The sequence below is a fragment of the Rousettus aegyptiacus genome, unplaced genomic scaffold, assembly GCF_014176215.1.
Source record: "Rousettus aegyptiacus isolate mRouAeg1 unplaced genomic scaffold, mRouAeg1.p scaffold_m13_p_4, whole genome shotgun sequence".
In the NCBI taxonomy this organism is placed as follows: Eukaryota; Metazoa; Chordata; class Mammalia; order Chiroptera; family Pteropodidae; genus Rousettus; species Rousettus aegyptiacus.
The window spans coordinates 3,466,566-3,491,876 of NW_023416307.1; the positions used below are offsets into that span (position 1 = coordinate 3,466,566).

Below are 25,311 nucleotides of genomic sequence, written 5' to 3' on the forward strand. Positions count from 1 at the left end.
ACTTCTAGAAGGAGTCTGATATAGAGACATGTCAAGAGAGAATGATGGGGGAAAAAAAGGAGTGAAAAAAAATTAAGAATTTCAAAGTTAGAATCAAAATCTTATCTTAAATCGTCAAACCTCATACAACACATAGCTCTTAGAAATCTCCTTTTAGCATTCGGAGGGAGTCAAACACGGTAGAATGACGCTTAGGACTCTCTATTCCCCTTCCTGATGTCCCTTCACCTGGGATCCTACCCCTCTAGTTCATCCACCTCCCTGAATCCCCACCACCTGTGCTTGTTCATTCCCTGAAGAATTATCCCACTGCCACTGAAGCCAAGAGACTCAATCCATGCTTCCAGCGTGGCTTTCGTTATCAATAGTTCCTATGTCACCATCTCAATCTAGTATAAAGAGAGACAAATCCAATGATCCCTGTGTTTTGTGCTGAATTTTTTTATACCAGCTTTGAGTAAGATGTAATTCACATACCGTACAATTCATACATTTAAAGTGTATAGTTCGATAGTTTCACATTCACAAGGTTGTACAATGACTACAATCTAAATTTAGAATATTTTCATCACCCAACAAGAAAACACACCCATCAGCATCCCCTTCCCATTTTCCCCCTAAGCCCTAAAGACCACAAACCTACTATCTCTATACATAGATTTGCCTATTCTGAACATTTCCTATCAATGGAATCATAACAGTATGTTCTTTTTGTGTCTGGCTTTACTTAGCAAGATTTCAAGGTTCATCCACGTTGTAGCACCTATCAGTACTTCATTCCTTTTTATGGCTAATGATATTCAATTGTATAAATTGTCTTTAGCCATTCATCAGACAACAAACACTTTTTGTCTATTATGAATAATGCTGCTATGTACATTCATGTACAGGTTTTCCGAGAACATGTGTTTTCTCTCCCTGCCCACCCCCCCCCCCCACACACACACGAGTGGATATATTCTTTAACCTACTTGGCAACTGCCGGACTGTTTTCCAAAGCAGCTACACCATTTCGCATGACCACCACCGGTGTTCACGGGTTTGGATCTCCCCACAGCCTTGTCAACACCTCTTATAATTATATAACCACACTAACTGGTATAAAGTACTATCTTATTATGGTTTAACTTCCATTTCTCTGACACCTAATGGTGTTGAACACCTTTCACATGCTTGTTGGTTATCTGTGTAACTTCTTGGCAAATATGTTGATTTATAGCCTTTGGCTACTTTTTAATTAGATCAGCTGTTTTACTGAGTTGCAAGAGTTAACCCCTGTGCTTTCTAAAGCTTTGGTCAAAAAAGCAAGTTGAGCACATGTCAGGGTTCAGCACAAGTAAAGGCACCTCACACATAATTTAGTCTTTCCAACACTAGCAAAGCATCCTACGCTTCTGGATATAAGACTAAGTTTAAACTTTCTGAGTTTTCAAGAACCATTCCAATAACTACAGTAAGTCTGATGAAACAACAATGCTATCTAGACCCTTCTCTAAGCATGACCAACAGAGCATACTGCTTAATAATACACACTCTGACATTAGAATGTCTAGATTCAAGTCCTAGCTCCACTGTTTCTTAGCTGTTTACCCCTCAGCTCATCACTTATTCTCTCTAAACTTAATTTTCCTCATCTGTAAAATGAAATAATCACAGTACTCATCCTGCAGGGCTGCTGTAAGTATTAAAGGTAATGAAATATGGAAGGTGTGTGACTGGCACATAGAAAGCATTTAAGAGATGTTAGTGATTCTCACTAGCTTTTAAAGGGGAAGTGCATGTGGGGAGCTGAACACAGAGAAGGGCTTTTACAATTAGCAAGAAGCGCTCTGCAGAAATAAATGGGTACCTTTATTTTCCCTGGCTGAGTCTCGTCAATAACCACATTACTTGTGGGCCAAGTTAACACTCCAGGAAGACGACAGATCAAGGTTCTTGCTTTCTCAAAGTGATTAAGAGCTTCTAGAAATCTAGGTAAAATTATTAAGAAATAAGGTATTAAAGATGTGACATGAATTTTCATTCTCCACAACAGAAGTTAGAGATTTTAAACTTACTAGCGCAAACATATTTGAAAAATCACTGCATAGAAAGTCACTGTAACCTATAGTTTCTTTAAAAAAACCAAAACATTTTTGTTGTTTGCTTATTAAAATAACATATATTAAATACAAACCTGCTTGAACAGTGGCTATAGTCCTTTGAAAGTTGTAATTTATTTTTTAAAGTTTCCAACAATTAAAACAGAAAACTGAACAACTCAGTTGTTCGATTTTTATTTGTTTCATTTACTAAGCTAATTAGATTCTTATAGAGAAATAGCAACCCTCCACTTCCACTAATTAACCATAAATAGGGAAATTATTTTATTTTAAACTTGACTCTATTAGGATATCTATAGTAAATATCACCCTACTGAAAAAATTTTAAAGAGATTATGGAATCTGGATTATCTTTAACCATAAAGCAATGAATTATTTCAACAGAATGAATGTGTATGTAAATTGTTTTAACTATAAATATGAAATATTTTAACCTTATTTATGGGTTTTTTTCAATTTATAGTTGTAAAAAAATGTCAATACATTCCCACAGTTAATTCAACAAAAGAATACTGAAACACTAGATTATAAAGTTAACTATGTCCTTATTCTTCTCTTCGGACTAGAGAAAAAGGGTTTTCCTGCTTTCTCCAATCTTAAAACGATTTCCCAATTTAAGAACATATTTTTGCCTGTGGTGTTACACTAGCATCCCCCACATAGTTATAAGCAGGACTTTAAACTAGAAACTGCACATTATAATGGCAAAAAACAGAACATTGGACATTGAACCTCACACCCTATTATTCTGAAATTAAAATTTAAATGCCTTTCGATATGGTAAAAATTTTTTCATTTACCACAATCACAATGGTTTTACATATCTGTTATTTTTCTAGACCTTGTGCATAACTAACTGCATGTGACCACAGCATTAAACAGGTATGCTCTGGACAACTTATGCTAAACTTTGAAGTTAATTTCATTTGCTACTGCTATACAGATGATTGCTAAATCCTTACTTCTCCTTGCTCTACCTGATTCTTATTATAGTTTAGCCTGGCCGGACGGTAACTCCAGGAAGTAAAAGAACTTTTTTAATCTTTAAAATTCTATAAAGAAGGTTCCAGGCACACTCTGAGATTGGGATCCCAAGAGTACCAACCATTTGATAAAATTTCCCCTAAAAAGTCAGATGAAAACTTAAGGATAATTAAAAGTTATGAATGATATTCAACCATTTAAAAGTTATTTCTTTATAAAGTAATCAAACACACCTACCATCATACTGGGTACAAGTGACAAGAATAGAGAGATTTTTTCTTTTAGAAGCTCAAGGCATAATCCTGTCCCCTAAGAGTCATATAGCAATTCGAGGAGACAAGACATGAAATACCTAGAGAACAGCTACATAGTATAAACTTTGAATAATGATTCCGACTACAATTCAAATTCAGAGAAGAAATTTTTATTCCTAACTCATGATATCTTTGAACATATACATACCTTGTATTAAAACTATCTTTATACAGGTATTTTGGAGAAATAGGCATTTAACCAAAAAAATTATATAATCAGACTTGTAAAAGCATTAACATATCAATTCAGTCATTTATAAATGACACATATGAAAATATAAAACATAACATCTCATGTCAAATTACTCTATTACTGCATTTCTTATTAGATTCAAAATTAGAAATCAATAGGAACTGAAGTGATTGCCCTTACTTTAATATTATAAAGGCCAGTCCTCAAAGTAAACACAACTATAAGAGTGTGCCACAAGAAGGTATCAAAATAATTCCAGAAAACGGATCGCTATCACATTAGACTCTGGATGAGTGACTAGCCTGGAGCATAAAGTAGTGTGGTTTCTACCAACCTGTTTTTTTTCAAGTACACTTTTCCAATTCCGCAGTAGGCTAAGCAATCAAGCCCCTCATTGGGGTAGTGTTCAATCATCCTCTTAAACTGGTTTTCGGCTTCCGATAATTCCTTCAACAGCGATAAGAACAATGATCACTTACACGCAAAAGAAATGCTAGAAGAGATTTTACGTGAGGGTTCTTTTTGTGTCATATTAAAAACAACCATCTGTCCAAAATTTCTATGGCAAAATTACACTTACTGCATTTCATTTTCTTAGCAACTGTATAATGTTTTTTTTTTGTTTTTTTTTTTTTACCGTGTGGATACTCACCACCAAAGTGATCCAGCTCCAGAATGAAAAGCTGACACTGAACACATCACCCAACCAACCAAATGAGCACTTACTAACACACGCAGAGGGCCCAGGGTGCTGGCTAGCACTAAGCGGTGTGACTTCATGGTAGAAGGACTGACTTGGACGCAAACACGCCGTAACAGATATCCTAGTGAGGGCTGCCCCGCTGGGAGCACAGGCACTGCAGTAAAGTTGCCATATGTTCCTTGGCATAAGACAAATGCTCTATCTTAAAAACAGCTCATTAGTAATAGCTTCACAGAGCTTAGAGTACATTCTTTTGAATATTCTCAACTGTAGAAACTTCTGTGCTTTCAATGAATTTGGTTTTGGAAAAAATTACTAAGGACATCTAGTTCTCCACAACACTAGTAACCCCACTGTGGGTGAAAAAGGAGATATCAGTATAAAATGGAGTTTATGAGGAGCTCTGCAGCTGGCTCCAAAGACGGCCTTCCAAAAATGTTTTAAGCAAGCGCTGTACTGGAGTGAACATCGCTTCCCTCTGGGGAGGTACTCTGAATGACGAAATTCTCTCAAAGGCCCAAGTGCTATCATACCTGTTTGTTTTTTAATCGGTCTCACTACTTCAAAGTAGATCACAAATGTAATAAACTATTTCTTCAATTCCGATAAAACAAAAGATATTTATTATTACTCTGAGAATAAAAGAATTGAGATCATGAAGTCCTGTCTCCAACAATCTATTAGCAAACAGACAGGCCTTAATGGGAGACGTGCACGTGCCACATCACGAACAAGGAAAGCAGCATGTCACAAGGAAAATGAGTCTCAGGCACTGGGTAAGTGAGCAGGAAAAATGACTCCATCCATATTAGATAGCAATTAGGGTTAAGCCTTCTAGGCTAGAATGCTTGGAGCCCAAGTTGGAAAAAAGAATATATTATACCTGAGGTGATTCTAGTGCCATTTCAAACTCTATCGAAAACACAAACCCATGGGAAGCAGAGTATAACTATGTGGTTATAGGAAGCCTACACTCTAGGAAATAAAAAAATACCCAAGTCCTCACCACCCAGAACTAAGAAATACTAACGTTATCATTTTCACTTTTGTGTTTTAAAATTAAACAGGATAAAACAAAGCTGAACTCCTTTTCTCAACCACCAAGGCATATTCCTTCCTTCATTAAATGCAACCATGATTTTAAATTTGACATGAGCTAGTCCATGTTATTTTAACTTTTACGAGATGCACAAGATGCACTGATACCTAGAAACAATATATGTTCTGTATGTTTTCTAAATAGTACATAAGTGGTATCACAGTGTTTCCTATGTTCTCCAACTTGCCTTTTCTCCTCAACATGTTTCTGCAATCTATTATGATACCTTAGGTCCTTTATTTTTTATTCAAATAAAAAGTAGATTCCCACTGGTTTTTGGATGTAGCTTTTTTCCTAATGGAACTACAAAACTAAATTTTCTTTTAAAAAAAATACAAACTAAACTTTGGTATTTCAGAAAAATATTATCAAGAAACTATGTTAAAGGAAATCAGCCCAAATGGGAAAACTATTTTTATATACCTTCTAAAACCCATGGCCCATTTTAATTGTTTCATTACTTCGGTTACAAATCTTACCTCGGGCTGTCCTATTCCAAGGAGAGAAATGGCAAGTCCATAGACGACTAAGACATAGTTGATCATGGCCAGGTTTAATTGCTGCCAATGAAAACATTTGTTAAAAATACAAACATAATTCTGCCCAATTACATCAACATTACATCATTAGCACAATAGAAAAAGTGTAACAAAATCTCGCTAATCACTATGGCTGGGATAAAGGCCAAAAGAATTAGAAAATATATTTGGCAAAGACATGTTGCTATCAAGTATTTAAAACAGAATAACTGCCTCCTAGATTCCTTGAAGGCATGGATAATGGATAAGAGTAAATGAAGTCACGTCCCTTCACGCAGAAGTGGGTACTAATGACAGATGAAGGCATCTGCTCTCTTATACTCTTGCATGAAGTATCCACTCACTTAGTTAATTCTTTCTGGATGAAATGATGTGACTAAAGTGAGCTTAGATCCTTGACTGAGTACCTTAACAGAGAAAAAGCCAAGAGTCCTAACGAACACTGACTTGAAAGCAAGGAGAGTCTAAGCCTGGTCGTGTCCTGAGTCCCGAGTGCAGCCCAAGCGCAGAGTGGGAGCCCGGCCTGCCTCTCATGGCCCCGAGGACTCAGCCTACCTCGGTGTGTGTGCGGCGCAGTCACACGGTGCAACCGAAGCCCTGCGCACGCTGCTGGCATCTCACCTGTATCTTCTGGGGCTCCAGGCCATTGAGCAGCTCCGTGAAGGACTGTGCGGCACTGCGGCAGCGCTGCTCGCACAAGGCCATATAGCCGTCCTGGATTAAGCTCCTTAGCATCTTCATGATGTTGGCGAAGTCCTGCCAAAAGAGTTTGTCCTGTTAAAACTCTGGAGGCGAACGATTCCGCAGTGTTAACTGTTAGTTAAATCTCTGGTTAACATAATTAAAAAGTTGATATTTAAATTACTGATGGTTTGGTTTCTTAGCAATCATATTTAAGCTATATGTCCATAACTTAAATTGTAAAAAGAAAAATACGTCTTAAGAGATATACGTGATTAGAGTTAATTCACATGAAAAATGTTCTATTTGAAGAGTTTGCTTTTTCTATGCAAACAGCCTTTTCCTTTACCTGGTGTGCAGCTCTCGAAGATTTTGAAAACTGTTTCTCCAAGATGTTTTTCAAATCCACTGGTAAACTCCCTTGTGAACTAGCACTGAAAGAGAAAAACACCGTTTTGAATTATTTTAAAATAAAAGTCCTATTTATATAAAGAAAAAAACGTTTTTACTGAAGGTCATTTTACACATTGAGTAAATGGAGTCGCAGGTTCCTGAATAGAAATATTAACCATGATACCGATTCTCCCCAAATGAATCTCTAAATCCAATGAATGCTCAATAAAAATTCCTATAAATCAGAGGTCGAGGGGGACCAAATGATGAGTCCATTATAAAGATGATACGGAAAAACAGCTTTTCAAAAACTAGTAAATTAGGGAAGATTTTTGCTGATTATCAGAAGTTATTATCCATCTACAGTCATGAGTAACAATATGGTCCTGAAACAAGAAATGTGCCCAATAAACAACACAAAGATGCTCCATCCTATGGGAAAACCTAATAAAATGATACAGCTGTTTCAGAAAGTCTGACACTTGATGCTGGTAAAGGTAAGAAAGAGTCAGGCTCCCTAGGTGGTGTTTTCTGACACCATTTCTGTCACCAAATGTATGGGGTTTTCAACATTGTCATTTTTCCACACCAATTCTCCAATACCAACTGAGGATCTACTAATTCAATTTCATTTTGACACCAGCTCTGGAATCAATCAATGCAGGCCCCAGAGGTTAAAGGCTCAGTCCCACAAGGCTGCCCTCTCCTCAAACCAGCCACAATGGGTTACCTAGGCCAGCTACACTGCGTGTAACTGCCTACAAATTCAGGGGTTCCTGTGAACTTCCCTCAGGTTCAACAATTCCCTAGAAGTCACAGAATTCATGAAAGCATTTTACTCAGGATTACTGGTTTATTATAAATGATATAACTCAGGAAAAGCCCAATGGAAGAGATACATGGGAAAGTAAAGGGGCAGTGGGGTGGGGCACAGCTTTCATGCTGTCCCAGAAAGGGCCACCTTCCCAGCATCTCGATGTATTCACCCACCAGAAGCTCCCTAATATCTAAAGGTTTTTACTGAGGATTCATTACATAGGCATGAAAGATTAAACTACTGGCCACTGGTGACTGAGCTCAATTTCCAGCTCTCTTCCCAAACTCTTCTGAGATCAGGGTCTAAAAGTTCCAACCTCCATTCACATACTTGGTCTTCTGGCAACCGGCCCCAGTCCTGAAGGTAGGGCCCAGCCCTGAGTCACTTCTTTTAGTATAAACTCAGCTAGAGAGAAAAGGGAGTCATAAACAACAAAGACACTCTTGTCGCTCAGGAAATTCCATGGGTTTTAGGAGCTCTGTGCTGGGATCTGGAGACAACGACCAAATATGTATCTATGTATTTTATGATACCGTATCTTCTCAAAGCTTAGTAAGAGTGTAAACAGTGCTCATTCTCTGGGAGGATAACTTGGCAGTATCTATCAGAGTTAAAATTACACATCCCCTTTGACAGAGCAATTCCACTCTAGCAATTTCTTCAAATATACATCTATACTACGAAATATTCTACAACCGTGAAAATGAAGGATATAGATCCCCCATGGTCTGATATAGGAAGATAAAGCAAGATATTCTGAAAGATCAAAGCAAGCTGTAGGCTAGAATGTTCTAACAATGAAAATGATAGTGACAACAATAATGATTTTTACCATGTTGCAGGGCATTGTTTTAAGTGGCTGTCCCATTTAACATTAAATAATCCCTTGAGGTAGACATAATCAAATAAGACTTCAGTTTGAAAACAAACAAAATGTCAAGAAAAATAAATCTATCTTTAATAAAACAGGTAAAATTATAACTGTGCATTTAAAGAATGATCATATATTTGGTTTTGGTTTCTTGGCGGGGCGAGGGGGAGAAGAGGGATTCAGGATTTTTCTACCAAATAACAGAATAATATTCTATGTCCTTGCTTTGTATTTAATTTTTGTAGCAACATCAAAAAAAAAAAGTACTTTTTTTTTTTTTAAAAAAGGAGACTTTACTAATTTCTCTTAGTACTTTGACATTCAAATAGTTTTCCCTGAAGCATCTACGAAGAAATCAGCCTTAAGAAATGAAGAGAACACTGACACTGGAATAACTGGCAGGAAAGGCTTTGCAGTTTCTCCAGTATCACTTTCATTAACTTCATGAACTTCTGTATCTACTCTAAGACTTACAAGTTCACTGTGCAGTCAATCTAGGCCTTTGTAGGTAAGGGGGGTGGCCGAGGGGAAGTAACCATAAGGACAGGTGGCAAGAGTGTCTATCGTTAATTCTGGGGGGGGAGGTATGTTTGGGAGAACTAATTTTATTTGTGGTCAGTGTATTAGTAAATACTTTCCTCTAATGATAATTACTCAACAGGGCCTCTGGCTATCCTGACACCCAGGCCTGTGTCACAGAGGAAGTTTCCGGATGGCCGAAAGACCATTAACGATGAGTTATACCGGGAAACCATGAGAGAAACAGTGGCAGAGGTGAACTAAGGTGAACAGGGAAGGAGACCAATTTGTACTTTATAAATCTGAATACTTTCCCCACTTATGAACATGTATTCTGGAATTTTAAAAAATTAACACTAATATACCATGTCATATGACTTTTAAAATCACTATTAACATTCAGGATTCATAATCCTATAGCCAAACCCTCTCCTAAAGACGTCCCTTTGATATTTGAAAGGGATTTCAGTACTCATCACAATACACATATGTAAAAGGTGACTACTACTGGAAAGGTTTTTTGTTTTTTGTTTTTTTTCTTGGTAAGAAGATGAGGGAAAAAAACAAAAAAAAAAACCATAGATAAACGTACCTGAACTTCTCCAATTCATTGTTTCGGGATTTTTGTTTTCCTTTATATTTTGGAGGCTGACCTGTGAATACAAAAGTATTTGTTCCTGAAATCTGTACCAAAATATCTATAAGCTTGAAAGTTAAATTTTAAAAACTATGTAAACTAAATAAGGAAGCAATATTGTATGTGAGTATAACTATAACCAGGTTTAGCCAAGAAAGATACTGAATTTATTTTCCTATGTATGCTATAAAATTATTATAAAGATAAATTACAATGATTATTATCATATAGACATATAGCAGATACAGAGAGATACAAGCCATAGTTCCTACTGTCAGGTAGTCTATAATCAGATGGGAAGAAAGGACAGGGCCACAATAATTAAAGAACAATCACCTTTAAGAAGATCTCAGATTAGAAAAAGCTAAAGGCATTCATCACCACAAAATCAGTATTCTAAGAAATGTTAGAGTTCCTTAAGAAGAAAAAAAATCGAATATGAATGATGAAGTGGCAATAACTACATACCTACCAATAATTACTTTAAATATAAATGGACTATATGCTTCAATCAAAAGACACAGATAGCTGAATGGATGAGAAAACAAGACCCATGCACACGCTGCCTACAAGAGACCCACTTCAGATAGACACGCACAGACTGAAAGTGATGAAAAAAGATATTTCATGAAAATGGGGGGCAGGGGAAGCTGGGGTGGCAATATTCATACCAGAAAATATACACTTTAAACAAAGGCTATAACAAGAGACAAAGAAGAACTCAACAATTGCATTTTTGGGTATTTATCTGAAGAAACTCAAAACATTAATTTGAAAACACATACACATCCATATGTTCACTGCAGCATTATTTACAACAGCCAAGACATGGAAGCAACCTAAGTGTCCATCAATAGACAAATAGATGAAGAAGTGATGTGTGTGGAATATTACTTGGCTATAAGAAAGAATGAAACCTTACCATTTGTGACAACATGGATGGACCTAGAGGATATTATGCTACATGAAATAAATCACACAAAGACAAATACCGTATAATTCCACTTACATGTGAAATCTAAAAAATGAAACAAGCCAACAAACAAAAAAAAAGAAACAAATTTATAGAGACAGAAGACATTTTGATGGTTGCTAAGGGTTGGGGGAATGGGTGAAAAGGGGAAAGGATTAAAATATGCAAATTGCTAGTTATAAAACCAGTCATGTGGATCTAAAGTACACCGTAAGGAACATAGACAATAATACTGCAATGACTATGTTTGGTGTTAGATGGGTACCAGATTTATTGGGGTGATCACTTCCTAAGGTATATAAATGTCTGATCACTATGCTGTATACCTGAAACTAATATAACATTGTATGTCAACTGTAACTGAAAAATAAAAAAATAATTTTAAAAAGATGCTATGTTGTTTTCAACAAATGAATCCCATATTTACTGCTCTTAAAATTCACAGGAAGGAGAAATTGCTTGGGCTGGAGGGGCTGGGCAAAGCATTAGTGAGGATGCAGCATTTGTGTTTAGTTTTAAGGAATAAGTAGGATCAGAACTTTAAGAGTGAAGTTCATTTCAAGAAACATTAAGCAAACCTGGGTGCCTTGGCAAGTTTGGTAAGGACAGAGATTAGGAGGCTGCAAAGACAGGTTGGGGTGAGTGCGTATAGGGCCTGTGCTTCTGCTTGTCCGGCTGTGAACTCGGCCCTTATCGCACTGGAGGAACAGGGAGCCACCGCATACTTCTAGGGAAGTGACATGCACGAGGTTGTACAGAGCAGAGACCAACAAAAGGGACACGGCGAATTTGATGGAACCTCTGGGGAGAGATGGAAATAAAGGTCACAGGAGGGGAAAAGAGCCTGAGCTGGTTCTGGTGGCCTCAGAAAACAAGAGGCTTCAAATAAGCAGAAGAGCTCTACTTTGATTTCTGCTGTACAACCTTAGGCAAAGCTATTTAAACCTAACCCTAGGACCTCAATTTTTTCAACTGAATGTAGATGCTTACATGTGGACAGTATTTAAATTATTTAGTATTTAAATTATTGTTTCTTATTCATTTACTTACATGTACTGTCTGATAATTATGGCCTAAGAAATATCGATAAATTAAAAGCTGTTTTCCGAAAAAAAGTTTTATCCTCAGAAGGTTTTTTACATGCTACTAGAATTACATCAGGTAAGATAATCACCTGAGTTTCCCCTCTTTATGATTCTGCTAACACGCTAAACAAATGGAAATACCCAGAGTACTTAATTAAACACGCAGCATAGGAGCCTAAGAGAAGACAGACCTGCCAGAAGCAAAAGACAGAAATGGTTGCCAGAAATATAAATACTGGAAAGAAAACAAAATAACCAAAAATAACAGAAAGGAAAAGAAGGCAACAGGATTACTAACTAGAAGGCCAACAACCTCACTCATAACCCTGGAAGGAACACATGTAAGTCTGAGATAAATAACTGTCAACAACAACCTTGAGTCACCAAGAATATCTACATTTTCTTAGTGTCTGTTTAGAGGGCAGGGAAGCATGGAAGCCACGTTAGAACGGTTTCCCTCAAAGTCTGGTCGTATAAAGGGAGACCGAGAAATACAGGAAATATGAGGATCCGCTTCTCTGGGACCCTTCATTTCCCTAAGATGCCAAGTCAGTGAGGGCCTGCTGTCTGCATGTTTACCAGATGTAGAAACAAATATACGGACCATGCACGCGCAACTGAAAATAAACCAGTATCGGCCTAAAGTATCCAATCTCAACTGGGGGTGACATCACTCCCAATAGGAAGAAAATTGGTTATTGGGAGATGATTAAAAAAAATCTACCTTTTTATATACAAAGCAGAGGTATACATACAGTATATAAACAGATAAACAGTATCTGTGGTATTAAATTTCAGGAAGGAGGGCAATTAGGAAAAACATCTAAAAAGGCCTCCTGGCTGGGAGGAGATGACGACATAAAAGTTGATTAGCACTAGCCTAATGGAAATTCGGTAGCAGACCAAAGGGCTTCATCTTTCCTTTGCATTAGTTTTATTTAGAATTCCAAAAGTTTATCGAAGCATATGAAAAGAATGAGCACAGATTTCAAATAAACATTCAATGTTTTCTTAACACCAAAGTACTATAAAGTAAAGGGAGAACATGGAAATATGTACAAATTTGCAGACATAGATGTTCACGCAATACTACATTAACTCAGCAACAATTTACATAAGAAAGAAACTCACTTGACGGTGGCAAAAATTCAGGATGACAGTCACAGTCATCTACCTTCAAAGCTTCATCTAGCACCTAACCATGAAAATAAAATCAGTGAGATTTCAAAAAAATTACAGCCACAAAAAATTCAACAGCTAAATAGAATTTATCCAAGCACCTAAAATACCTAGTTGGTTATTAAGCCTAAATTAATAAACACAATGATAACAAATGATAAAGATTATATAATAACATTTTACTAACTATATAGATGTCTAACCAATGTACTGTATACTTGAAACTAATTAAAATTTGAAAAAAAATAATTTTAGAAAAGATTATAGTAAGATATGACAAATTCTCAAATGACACTTCTGCCACCTAGCATGACACTTGACAGGGCAGCTGTTCAGTAACTGTCTGTACTGAATCAGTACCACTACATCTTTCCTCATTCCCCTCTAACTGAACACAAAAGAACTATACAGTGCGTTGAAAAAGTTCCCTCCTACGCCTACAATCCATCTAACCTCAAAACACCATTTTCCTTTTCCCCTATGAATCCTGGAGAGAAATATAAATGTGGACTTGGTGACATCTCAGAGAAAACCTCCAACACAGACTACCTGACGTGTTGCCTAAGAAACCATCGGACCGAGGTTCATTGGGCACAGCAATGAATCGGGGTGGGGACCACTGTAAGAGCCACAGAGACTATGGATATAAATACCTCCGGGCAGAGATGGGGTGCACAGCACAAACTAGGTGGGTGGTCTGGTGCATTACTAGGAAGCTAAGTAGATTGCAAAGAAGGAAAAGCAGGAAAAGAAAAATCCAAAGCATTGTGAGGAGTGGGGTGACTAGCTACCATATCTCACATGACTGACTGAGAGATATGTAAAGGGGATGCACATAAAGAGAACTAAGCGTAAAATGAAATTTAGAAAAAAGTATTTTGAAAATACAAAAATGTGATTTCACAAGAAATTCTGTGATGAAATATTATCTTTATGTAGTTGTAGGAGGTAGTTGAATTATTTACTAAACAGGCAAAAATCATTCTCTCAATACTGATAAGCGAAAAAAGTTATCACCCAATTATTTAGTTTCCATTACCATCAAAGTATTATTGTAGAAATATCAGACTATCTATACTTGGAATAATTTTAATTTTAGTTTTTAATCAACTTACCTTCAAGTTCTGATTACCACCGTTTGCCATTTCGTGGTTAGTTTTCCTGGAATCTTTTTCCGTCTCCACAAAGTTAAGTGAAGTACTGAATGCAGGTGCTGGTAAACTAGGTGTGTAAGCTCTAAGTGGGGATAAAAGGAATGATCATTTTACTTCTATTAATCAGTCTATATTATTAAAAAGTCGACCTTCAAAGAAACAGGTTTCAGCAATTGTAGCCTTTTTTGAAAGCAAGATAAGATTGTTTTAAAAAGAATCTCTATCTCTGAGAGTGAGCTTTATATATAAATATTATTTTAAATTTGGCATCAAAAACCAAATATAGTTCTCAAGAAATGTATTCTAGTTTCTAATATTAAAATAAGTCTCCCTGTTTTAAATTTAACAGCTTCAATTTCTCAGGCATCCATAGTGTGCAGGGAAAAGCTTAATCTATTTGAATTGCCAACAAATGCAGAACCCCGGCTGCTATTTGTCTCACTGTGAGCACACGCACGTCTCTCTGCTGTCTATTTCTAACAGAAGTGTCTTAGCCTCTGAAACGACATCAGGAGGCAAGAGGCAGATGTTTCCAGGACAGAGGTGAAGAGTAAAGGTACAGATTGTGCCCCTGCTCTCTGCTGCTAGGACCCTGACAGCAAAAACCAGTCTCATTCAAACACAGTAACATGCTATTAACATTTCACCCCTCTTTTCCCATAGACTTAGGCTACCGATCTCGATCTCCAATAGGTACTCCAATAGGTACGTACGCAAATGCCTCAGTAAAACACCAAAACAAAGCTGGCAATTTACAGGTCCTCTGATCATACCCTAGAACACTTTAAAAGCCACCTTCCGTCCCCAACTCACTGAGGTTACTATTAGCTACTAACATATCAAACTCAAGGAAAAGCCATCCCAAGTAACAGCGCGTGATCAGATTGATATTAACTCACCTGCTTGAGTAAAGGGCTTTAATTGGATTCCTAGTCGGTGTCCGGCCTATAAAAATCAATCACACACACAGTAATCAGTGCACTGGCAATATATATTTTAAAATATTTTCAAATTTTCTTTAAGCTGACAGTGAAAATATCAAATTTAGAAAACTGAAAAACAAACCTAAGCAATTTTACACCTCTAAATGGTTTTAGTTTTATGACCATGTCAACATGTTATATAGACCTTATCTGACATTCCATTAAATGCAATCAGCGACTAGATGCAGTAATACATAAATGTGAATCAGAAATGGTACCTGCCCTCAAGGAGCTCACGACCTTTATGTCATACTGGGTGACACTACCTGCTAGTGAAACAGAACTGCTCAGCTCAGCTTCCTACAACACTAAACACCCAAAGAAGAAACAGGAAAGATCTATACACTGCAAGTGTGGAGCAGGGAATCACAGGTATTGGACAAAGCAAAAAGACTTAGAGAAAACAAGTGCAGAATATAAACCTAGAATCCCTAGCCTGCATAGCTAATTTCTGTTAATAGATAGGTAGATAGAAAAAATTAGCCACAAAAGGTGCAAAAACATCAAAAACTCTATTCAAGGGCCTTTTCTTTAGGAAATAACTATAATGAAGGAATAATTTTAAAACAATTTTTTTCAAAAAAACTTTATTCAAAATTTCAAGAAGGCATATTTTTCTACAGAAGAATTTGTTGCTATATCTTTCAAATAAAAATACAAATCATTTATAATTACCTAATGGAATATAACACTAATATTCACTCCATACAGAAAGAAATGAAAAACTTCAGTGACTTGACCAAGATAACTTAACAAAACAAGTATAAATCATCTGAGGATTGATTTATGGTCCTCCATTAGTCCAAGAAACCCACCTTCGAAAGTTTTAAAGGGAATTCAACTGTAACCAAAAGAATCTGAGGTGAAATACCTTGCAGGTCTTCTATATGTTTTTGTAACTTTACATGCTGCTGAATTAGATCCTTGATTCCCTCAGGGTCATTTTTACAGAGCTTTTGAGCTTTTATGTTTGCTTGCAGGGCCCAGTCATGTTCCCCCAGCATACAAAGAGCAGCACAATAACGATAGTGACCCTGTTCCAAAAAGATAAATTTAATTTTTCTCAAAAATAAGCTTAAGTTAAAGAAACTAGATACGGAAAAATATTTTGCTTGAAATTTGATTAGTTATTTAAAATGTTAGATTAGAATCCTATCAATGAAAAAGAAATAAAAATGTGAATACCTCTCAGGAAATAAAATTACCTAAATGAGTTAAGTGGAACATTATGAATAGTATTCATAATTTTTAACAACTGACTAGAGATCAGGATTTTTACCTGAGATTTCTGTACCCTTCAAAGAAAAAATTCGAACTTTATTATATTTTACCAGTAAAGAATGAAATACATTTTTATGCCAAATAAGGTATAAAAATCATTTATTATAAATAACTTAAATTTTTGCCACAATACTTTATGCAGTAATAATCTCTAAGTCATTAATTCCCTACACTTTGAACATCAGAAGAATTTTAGAGCTAGAAAAAACAGCTTTGTTGTGGTAGTTTTCCAACCCCTCCGAAGAGCATGGGTAAATCTGGACTAGATCGTCCATCCATCTCTCTTAACCAGCTTTTAATTATTTTATCTCTACCCTGTAGTTCTTGGTTTTAAGAAAAGGTCTGAAAACCACTTTTTCTTAATTCCAATAATCAGGGACTTTTTCTTTGTTCTGTTTTTGCAACCAAACCACAGTCGTGGCTGGCCCCATTTTTGTAAACTTTGGGAAATCTGCTATATCAAGCATGAACATATTAATCTAGAAAGCTAACACCACCAAGCCTGGGCTGACTCAAAAACTTCTCTTCTAGCTACCCACAAATCAAACTCCATTTTAAGCACGGCATCTCCACTTGAGAAGGGACTTGCAAGTGAAAGATGCTAGAAGCTGGCCTGTCACATTTACCGAGAGGCAAACCAAAGAACCATGATATGACTCTGGGTCCACAGCTCCTTCCTCTTTACTACACACTTCACAAAGAACATTCTGATTCTATGAGAAAATAGGAAATCAGAAATCAGTGACCCTTTAAAGAAAGATGAGCCGTTCAGTAACGGAAGACAGTAAGAAGCATGAGGACCTCTGTTGATACAAATGTGGTGCATGTACAACCATGCTCCAGTGCACCAAACAACCCAACCAGTGAGTTCCAGAGCATTTTTCAGCCAGACTACTTAGGCTCTGATCAAGCGATTCACTTCAGACTGCATCTGGTTAAACTCTGCTTTTCCTCAAAAGGCATAAGAAGGTAAAGCAATTTTTCAGATGTGCTACAAGACCCAGAAACATGTCAACTTCATAGTTCAGATAACTGTATTTAAAAAAAAAAAAAAATCACGGCATAGAAAATTACTATAAATCACTACAGATTAATTACTATAGATTATACCTGTTTAAATTTGTAAAAATTCTTTTTCTCTTTTCCATGTTTCTCACCTTTCACTGGGTCCTTCTCCCTAAACTCTATTAAAACCAGTACAATGTCTATTGATTGAGAAAAGTTTATTCAGATCTCTTTGCTGAAGTCATTTGAATGAAGCTTAAATTAAAGAAAGGTATTTCAGAGTTTCTTGAACCCAATCGCAATAGAAAGGTGTGGTCTTTTGACACTACCTCATTCTCTACCACACACATAAAAATTCCCTATTGTTCATCTACCCAGCATCCCCTCCTTTTGGGTGCCACCACGTCCCTTCTCCACTTACGTAGCTGCAGGACTGTCAACTCTAGCGCTCCACCTCAACAACACTAGGGCAGAAGCACAGCTGTGACCCAGGAGAATGGCCAATCTAAGTTCATCATTGCCCAAGCCACAATGATCAATCCAAAGGCGGGCACATGGCTCAATCGGAACAAGTCTGAGGCATCCCGCGGGCATACTATATAGGTACTAGAAGAGGTTATCTTTCCACTAGAATTAACAGCTATTAAGAATACTGGTTTGGGGCTCCCATTTAGATGGAAATTTTTTTTCAAAATGAAGCCAAGAGAGCCTGCACTCTAATTATACTTCTGGCCAAAGTAGAGTAATGGGGATTGGATTTACCCTCTTGCCTGAAACAATCAAACAAGAACAAAACATAGGAAACAAAGGCTGGCAAGACACTGGATATCAGGCAACATAAGAGAGTGATCCCTGACAGATGAGAAACATACAAAGTAAGCCTGCCATATGCTTGTTCCAGCTTACTGAATGGAGAATTCCTAAGCCATGGCACAGGGAGAAGAACCCAGGCAGAAGCCAAAGTCTCAAGCTCTCAGGGACAAGGACCAGAGAGGAGACAGCTGCACAGAGAACTCTAGAGATCTTCAGAGGGTTCCCCCCTGTGTCGTCAGCTAAGTACGAGTCAATACCTGCATGTGGGACACCTATCCAAGCCAGGGAAAGAGTACCTAAAAAGCTACAAGAGAACAGTACCCAGCACTCACACAGGGCCAGGAATAATTCTTGTTCCCACCGGCCCGAGTGGAAAACACCATCATTCATGGAGTATCAAGTAGAGTGCTCAGAAGAGTTTTGCATCATTTGGGGAGAAAAAATTACCCCTACACCAAACACTATGGTCTCACCTAACAAAGCTTAAAACAAGACTCCAAAGAATTAAACTGTTTCCAAGTGGTTTCACTGCATCTCAAGACAAAGCTCAAAAATATTTACAGAAATACGTAGATATCAGGTAAAATTAACATCTGGCATCCATTCAAAAATTATTAAGAATGCAAAAAAAGGAATATGTGATTTATAACAAAGAGAAAAATCAATCACCTGAAAATAACCCAGAAAAGATACAGATGACAGAATTAGTAGACATTAAAACACTTATTATAAATATATTCCATATGTTGAAGAAGCTAAAAAAAAAAAAGAGTGAACATGTTAAGACATAAAATCTATAAGTACTCAAATTGAAATTCTAGAGATGAAAGCTAGACCACTTAAGATGAAAAGTACATTGGATGGCAATAAAGGCACATTAGACGTTACAGAAAAAAATAGTGAACTTGAAGACACAGGAACTGAACTTAAGTAAAATGAAACCCAGAAAGAAAAGACTGATAATGAAGCTAAGAAGGAAGTACAACTGAGAAAAACATAGAAAAACATGGACATACCCAAACATTCCTGAAGCAAACGCCCAGAATTGTCAATTACATAAAACCAACGAATTCCTTTTTCTACTTGAGCCAAACCTGAGTTAAGTTTTTTCATTCATGAAGAGTCCGAATATAATCCTAAAAATTAAAAGGCTCTTGAGGACATTTGTGAGGCTACTGATTTGTATTCTATGTAACAACATCAAAAGTTAATACACACAGAAACGTCAAAAAATATGTTAACTCTATCATAAAAATTCTCACCCTTGTCTATGGCCATGGCACCCTGAACGAGCCCGATCCCGTCTGATTTTAGAAGCTAGGCAGGGTCAGCCCTGGTTAATACTTCGATGGGAGACCCACCTAGGAAGACCAGGTACTGAAGGTGTAAAAAATTTAAAAAATTTTTTAAAAAGGATTGTAAGCTGACAAGATCCTTGCAATCTGTAAGGTCAACCAAGGATTGCCTCACCTTAAAAAAAAAAAAAATAAAATAAAATAAAATTCTCACTCTTTACGATACAAAGACTCATCCTCTCTTACACCTGAAAGCATCTTTAGGACAAATGACATCGTACCAGTTCTTTGTCTAGAAGGAAGGAAGAAAAAATGGCCTGCCCTCCCACAAAAATCTATAGAACCTTCCTATATAGGCTTAAATCCTAGAGGCGAGACTCAGTAGACGCAGGTCATGATTAACTCCAAAATAAAAGGATTCTTATGAAAATAAAGAATGCACCTTGCACAGTATACTTTTGCTTTGGAAATTTAAACCGTCCTTCAATGAGCATTCCTTTCTGGTAAATTAAAACGAAAAAATAACTGGATATACAGTTACCAATTTTTTTAAATACTTACTAGGAGTTATGTTTTTCACATAAACGAATATTTTTGCAACCATCATAAAATATTCCAATAAAAAAAGAGTGAACCACATTAATACAGTAAACTGATCTTTGACAAAGGAACAAAGGCAAATACAATGGAGCAAAGAGTCTTTTCAACCAATGATGCTGGAACAAATGGACATCTACATGCAAAAAAAAAAAAAAATCTAGATTTTATACCTTCCATAAAAATTAACTCATATGAATAACAAACCTAAACGTAAAATGCAAAACTATAAAACTTGTAGAAGATGACACAGGGGAAAACCTAGAGGACCCTGGGTATGGTGATGACTTGTTAGATGCAACACTAAAGGCACGATCCATGAACGGAAGAACTGGTAAGCTGGACTTGATTACATTTAAGAACTTCTGCTCTGTGAAAGACAATGTCAAGAAAATGAGAAGACAAGCCACAGTCCAGGATAAAGCACTGTTACCCAAAATAGACAAAGAATTATTAACTTTAACAATAAGAAAACAAACAACTGATTAAAAAATAGGGCAAAGACCTGAACAGAGACCCCAGAGAAGACATATAGATGGTAAACGAGCATCTGAAGATGCACCACATCGCATGTCGTCAGGGAAGCAAAAATTAAAACGATGAGATACCATTACACGCCTCTTAGAATGGCCCAACCCAAGGACACTGATGACACCAAATGCTGGGGAGAATGCGGAGCAACAGGAACTCTCAGTCACCACAGGTGGGAACACAACACGGTGCAGCCACTCTGAAAGGCAACCTAAAAAACTAAACATATTCTTATAGTACCCAGCAATTGCACTCCTTGTTATTTACTAAAGGAGGTGAAGACACAGCCACACAAAAGCCTGCACATGAATATCTATAGCAGCTTTTCGGAAGCAACCAAGATGCCCTTCGGCAGGTGATGGGTGAATAAGCTGTTAGTACAGACTCACCAATACTCAGGGCTATTGGTCTCTTCTCATTTTTGCCAATCTGCAGGACTCAAACATCACGCTGCTTTATATACTCATGCACACGGGGGTCTGTTTGGAGGCTCTTTGCTCTCTGGGTTTCGTTTTCTACCTCTGTACAATTTTAATTACTAATGAAATGCAGCTTAGTTTATTTCTATTACCCATTCAGAATTCCTCTTCTGTAAAATGCTTGTTTACTTGTCCATTTCTACTGGGTTTCTTATTTTAGTTCTTTGCATATTCTGGATATAAATCCTATCAGTTACATGTGTTATATAAATGAGGGAGTACCTCCTCCCAGACTACAATTTCACTCATGGTTTATTCTGACATACAGAAGTTTTTTAAGCTTGATATAATGAAATTTATCAAGTATTTCCCCCCCCCCACTGATTTGTGCGTTTTGTTATTTTAAGACACCCTTTCCCACCTCGAAGTTATGAAGACAGTCTCCTATACTTCCTTCCGAGTTTTAAGTTTCATTTTCCAGAGTCAGGTTTTTGATTCATCCAGAATGCGCAGGTGGATGATGCTGTCTCAATCACTAACACCCTCAAGACCCTCTGCACTCCTCTGGGCTAGCTGGCCCCTCAGACACACCCCGCCTCTCACTGCTGTGCTACGTGTCCTTTTGATTACGGAACTGAAGACTCCCTGTCACATTCTTCAGCTCTGCGTAGTTTATCCTGCATTTTTACACACAAATGTACATCCTGTAAACAGATTTTTCCCAATTGTATGGCATAAATGTATAACACAAAACAAACCTACCTTTGTCCAATTGTTCTTCAGAATAACAGCTCTCTTTCCATCACCAAGTGCATTTCTAAAAAGAAAAACAATAAAATATCCAAATTTTATTTTAATAAGTGTTATATATTGCATTTCTATTTGTACTTTTTGAATTTTCCATATATAACCTAGTTAAAAATTTTTTTTTCAGTTTTAAAAATCCACAACAAAATATGTCCATTATAGGAAATTTGGAAAATACAGAAAATTAAAACAAAGGGGAAAACTCATCCAGGGTAACAATCACAACTACTCAAGAATAATTAATTACTTTTAATACTTCTGGAGTACTTTCTGCACACATCTAACCTACATCTTAATCTACACCTAACTTCCCATTATAATTCGTATGGAGTTTTTTTGGTACTATTCTTGCAGGTCAGCAAGACTTCTGGTCTTCAAAAATCTACCTCCCAGCTCTTTCACACAACACATCACTAAGCTACAGCAGACAGAGTATGGAAGTTGGGATAGGACACACGAGTTAGTCCAATTCAATCACTTACTCCACCTGGGGCTGCAAGGAAGTCATTAACCTCTCTGGGCCTGCTTCTCATTTGTAAAATGGGGATAAAAATTTTGTTCTGTTCTGAGGTAGATACGATGATAAAACAGTACTTTCTAAACAGCCAAGTGCTAACAGATCTGACACCTAATCTCTCGGTCTCCTGGCCTGCCTTCCGTGACAGCCTCTGCTACCCCAGCTCAGACACCTGCCGCTGCCCTCCTCCCACCCCAAAACTGACCACTCAAAACTGTTCCACTACAAAATCACTCATTCAGGCCTCCCACTCTCCCCTTAGGGCCTAGTTCCTTCCATCTTCCTTGTTTTTCTCAGTGGCCAAACTCACTGACTTGTCTGCTCATTTTTTACTTCCTCATTTATCTAGCTTGAGATTTGCTGGCTCATCATTTCATACTCGCATGTGTACTAATTCTTTATACTCCTCTGACCCTACCTTTACATCTGGCTCTATGGCAAAACCCCAACTCTGGACTGATCCTACTTTCTGCTTTCTCCATGCCTCTGTCTAAGGAGCCAAGTATATTGCTGGAGAAAATTACACAACAGAGGATACGGGTAGCACTGTTATTCATGATCACAACAACCCAGAGGAGCCTTTGGCATTGTTAAGCAACTCTACTAGATCAAATCATTCTCCAACTTTGTAAAATGATCATTTCAAATCTTGTGCCCTTTCCTTAAACGTCCAACTCCCTTCTCTTAGCAGATGACCTCTGCTCCTAGCTCTAACGAGTAAACAAACTGGAGACATCAAAGAAAACGCTCTCTATCTCCTACTACCAAACACAAGGACCAACCCGTGCCTGGCCCTACCTTTTCCCATCGCTGTTACAATAAAACCATTCCTCCTGCTCCTCGTGTGGCAATTTCTCCACCTGTGCCATAAAATTCCTCTGTTCTTATGGTGTCAATTATCCTTCCTCTCACCTGTACAATAACCATTCCCTCTCAAGAATCCATCCCATCAATTTTTTATTATGGTGAAATACACATAACGATTTTCCATTTGAACCATTTCAAATGTACAACTGAGTAGCATTAAGAACATTCACATTGTTGTACAACCTCCCATAAACTTTTAACATGCTCAGCTCTTTCTCACCTTTAAAAAAGCAAATAAATAAAAATGTCTTAAGCCCTAAGTAAACAGTACTGGTAGCCTGCCCAACAGCTACCCTCTACCTCTACCTGGTTACTGGACTTTTGTGGTGAGGGTATACCTGCTACTGCAAGATTAAGAGATAATTCCTAATTAGTTTAAGCCAATCCTGGCAACAGCCCCTCTGCTTCCCACTGATTGGCTTAGGGGTAGTCATGTGACCTAAGGGGACTCATCACTCTTAAAGAGATTACAAAGAACAAAACGAGATAAATTATACAAGAAAAAAACAATACCTAACTAAAAGACTATATATATATATTTTTTGAACGCTATCTAAGGATAGACAACCTGACCAACAGAATAGCAAACAGATTTTTTTTTAGTAAACAGAAACCAGAAACAGATCCTCATGCACAGTCACCTGATCTAGATGACACAGGTGACACTGCAGTGCACGGAGAAAGCATACGAGTAAGACATGTGCTGTGTCAACCGGACATTCATACGAATCTTAAAACCTGCCTCACACTGAATACAGAAACCAGTTCCAGATGGACTACAGATCTAAGTACCAAAGTTAAACAATCAAGCTTTCAGAAGAAACAGAACACTTTGGTGACATTTCAGCCAGCAGAGATTTTAAACAAAACACAAGTGCTTACCCTAAAGGAAACAATTAATAAACTGTATGATATTAAAATCAGTAACTTCTGTTTGTGAAAAGAAAACATCAAGAGTGAAAAGGCAAGCCAGACTGTAAGAAGATATCTGAAATTCATATATCTAACAAAGACTCATATCCAGAATTTAAAAAAAAAAAAAAAAATACTAATGAATTAAGACATTCGTCTCAAAAATTTTTTAAAAACTAACAGAAGATTCAAACAGGCACTCCACAAAGAGAAAACCCATTCAGTCAATAAGCATATGAAGATGTTCAACCTAAAAATCCTTAACCGACTTAATGCGAATTAAAATCACAGCACTGTGTCACTACACACCCACTGGAACGTCTAAATGAAATGACACGAAATAATAAGTGTTAGTGAAGATGTGGAACCGAAACTCTCATATGCTGCTGGTAGGAGTATACACTCATACAACCACACTGGAAATTATGTCCCAAAGCTAAATAGAAGCATGGCCTCCGTCCCAGCAACTCCACTCCTTGATTATACGCTCAACAAAAAAATGAATACATGTGATTGCAATGACACCATCTGAAAGCCAAATACTGGAAAATGCCCAAATGCCCATCAACAATAGAATAGATAAAATATGGTATATTCATGCAATAGATGAACACTTTACAACTACATGCAACACTATGGGTCTCAAAAATAATCCTGAAAGCCAAACATAAAAGAGCACATACTATATGATTGTTTAAATTGCACACAAACAGGCAAAACCAACCTACGGTGCTGGAAGTCAGGATAGTAGTTATCCTGGCAGAGGAGGTGGGCAGTGACTAGGAGGAAGGAACAAGGGGACTTCTGGGGTACTCGGGCTGTGGTCTGGGTGCTGGTTACAGTTGTTTGGCTTCTGAAAATCCAACCTATACACTCATGAATTGTACACGTTTCAGGATGTGCAGTTTGTTTTGTTCAGATGATTTTTTTTTTTTTTTTTTTTGATGATTACAAGAAAGTCATCCTTCTGCTGGAGATTGTAATATCCGGTCTGATGTCTGAATTATAGGAGCCATCCTGACATCCTGAGGCGGCAGCCAG

The 25,311-nt window shown here is 37.2% G+C and overlaps 1 protein-coding gene across 10 annotated transcripts in view; it reads right to left on the bottom strand.

Moving 5' to 3' along the window:
- The window catches only part of TTC3 (tetratricopeptide repeat domain 3), a 99,809-nt gene that overhangs the window by 47,908 nt on the left and 26,590 nt on the right, over nt 1-25,311 (bottom strand). For all 10 annotated transcript variants that reach the window (XM_016123334.2, XM_016123333.2, XM_016123330.2 and 7 more), the window contains 11 exons: nt 21,930-21,984; nt 16,098-16,260; nt 15,143-15,188; nt 14,205-14,325; nt 13,042-13,105; nt 9,808-9,868; nt 6,965-7,049; nt 6,556-6,690; nt 5,875-5,955; nt 3,928-4,040; nt 1,850-1,970 (listed from right to left, as the gene is read on the bottom strand). In XM_016123334.2, coding sequence (XP_015978820.2) covers nt 1,850-1,970; nt 3,928-4,040; nt 5,875-5,955; nt 6,556-6,690; nt 6,965-7,049; nt 9,808-9,868; nt 13,042-13,105; nt 14,205-14,325; nt 15,143-15,188; nt 16,098-16,260; nt 21,930-21,984 — 1,045 coding nt within the window. The remainder of the gene's footprint in view (nt 1-1,849; nt 1,971-3,927; nt 4,041-5,874; nt 5,956-6,555; nt 6,691-6,964; nt 7,050-9,807; nt 9,869-13,041; nt 13,106-14,204; nt 14,326-15,142; nt 15,189-16,097; nt 16,261-21,929; nt 21,985-25,311) is intronic.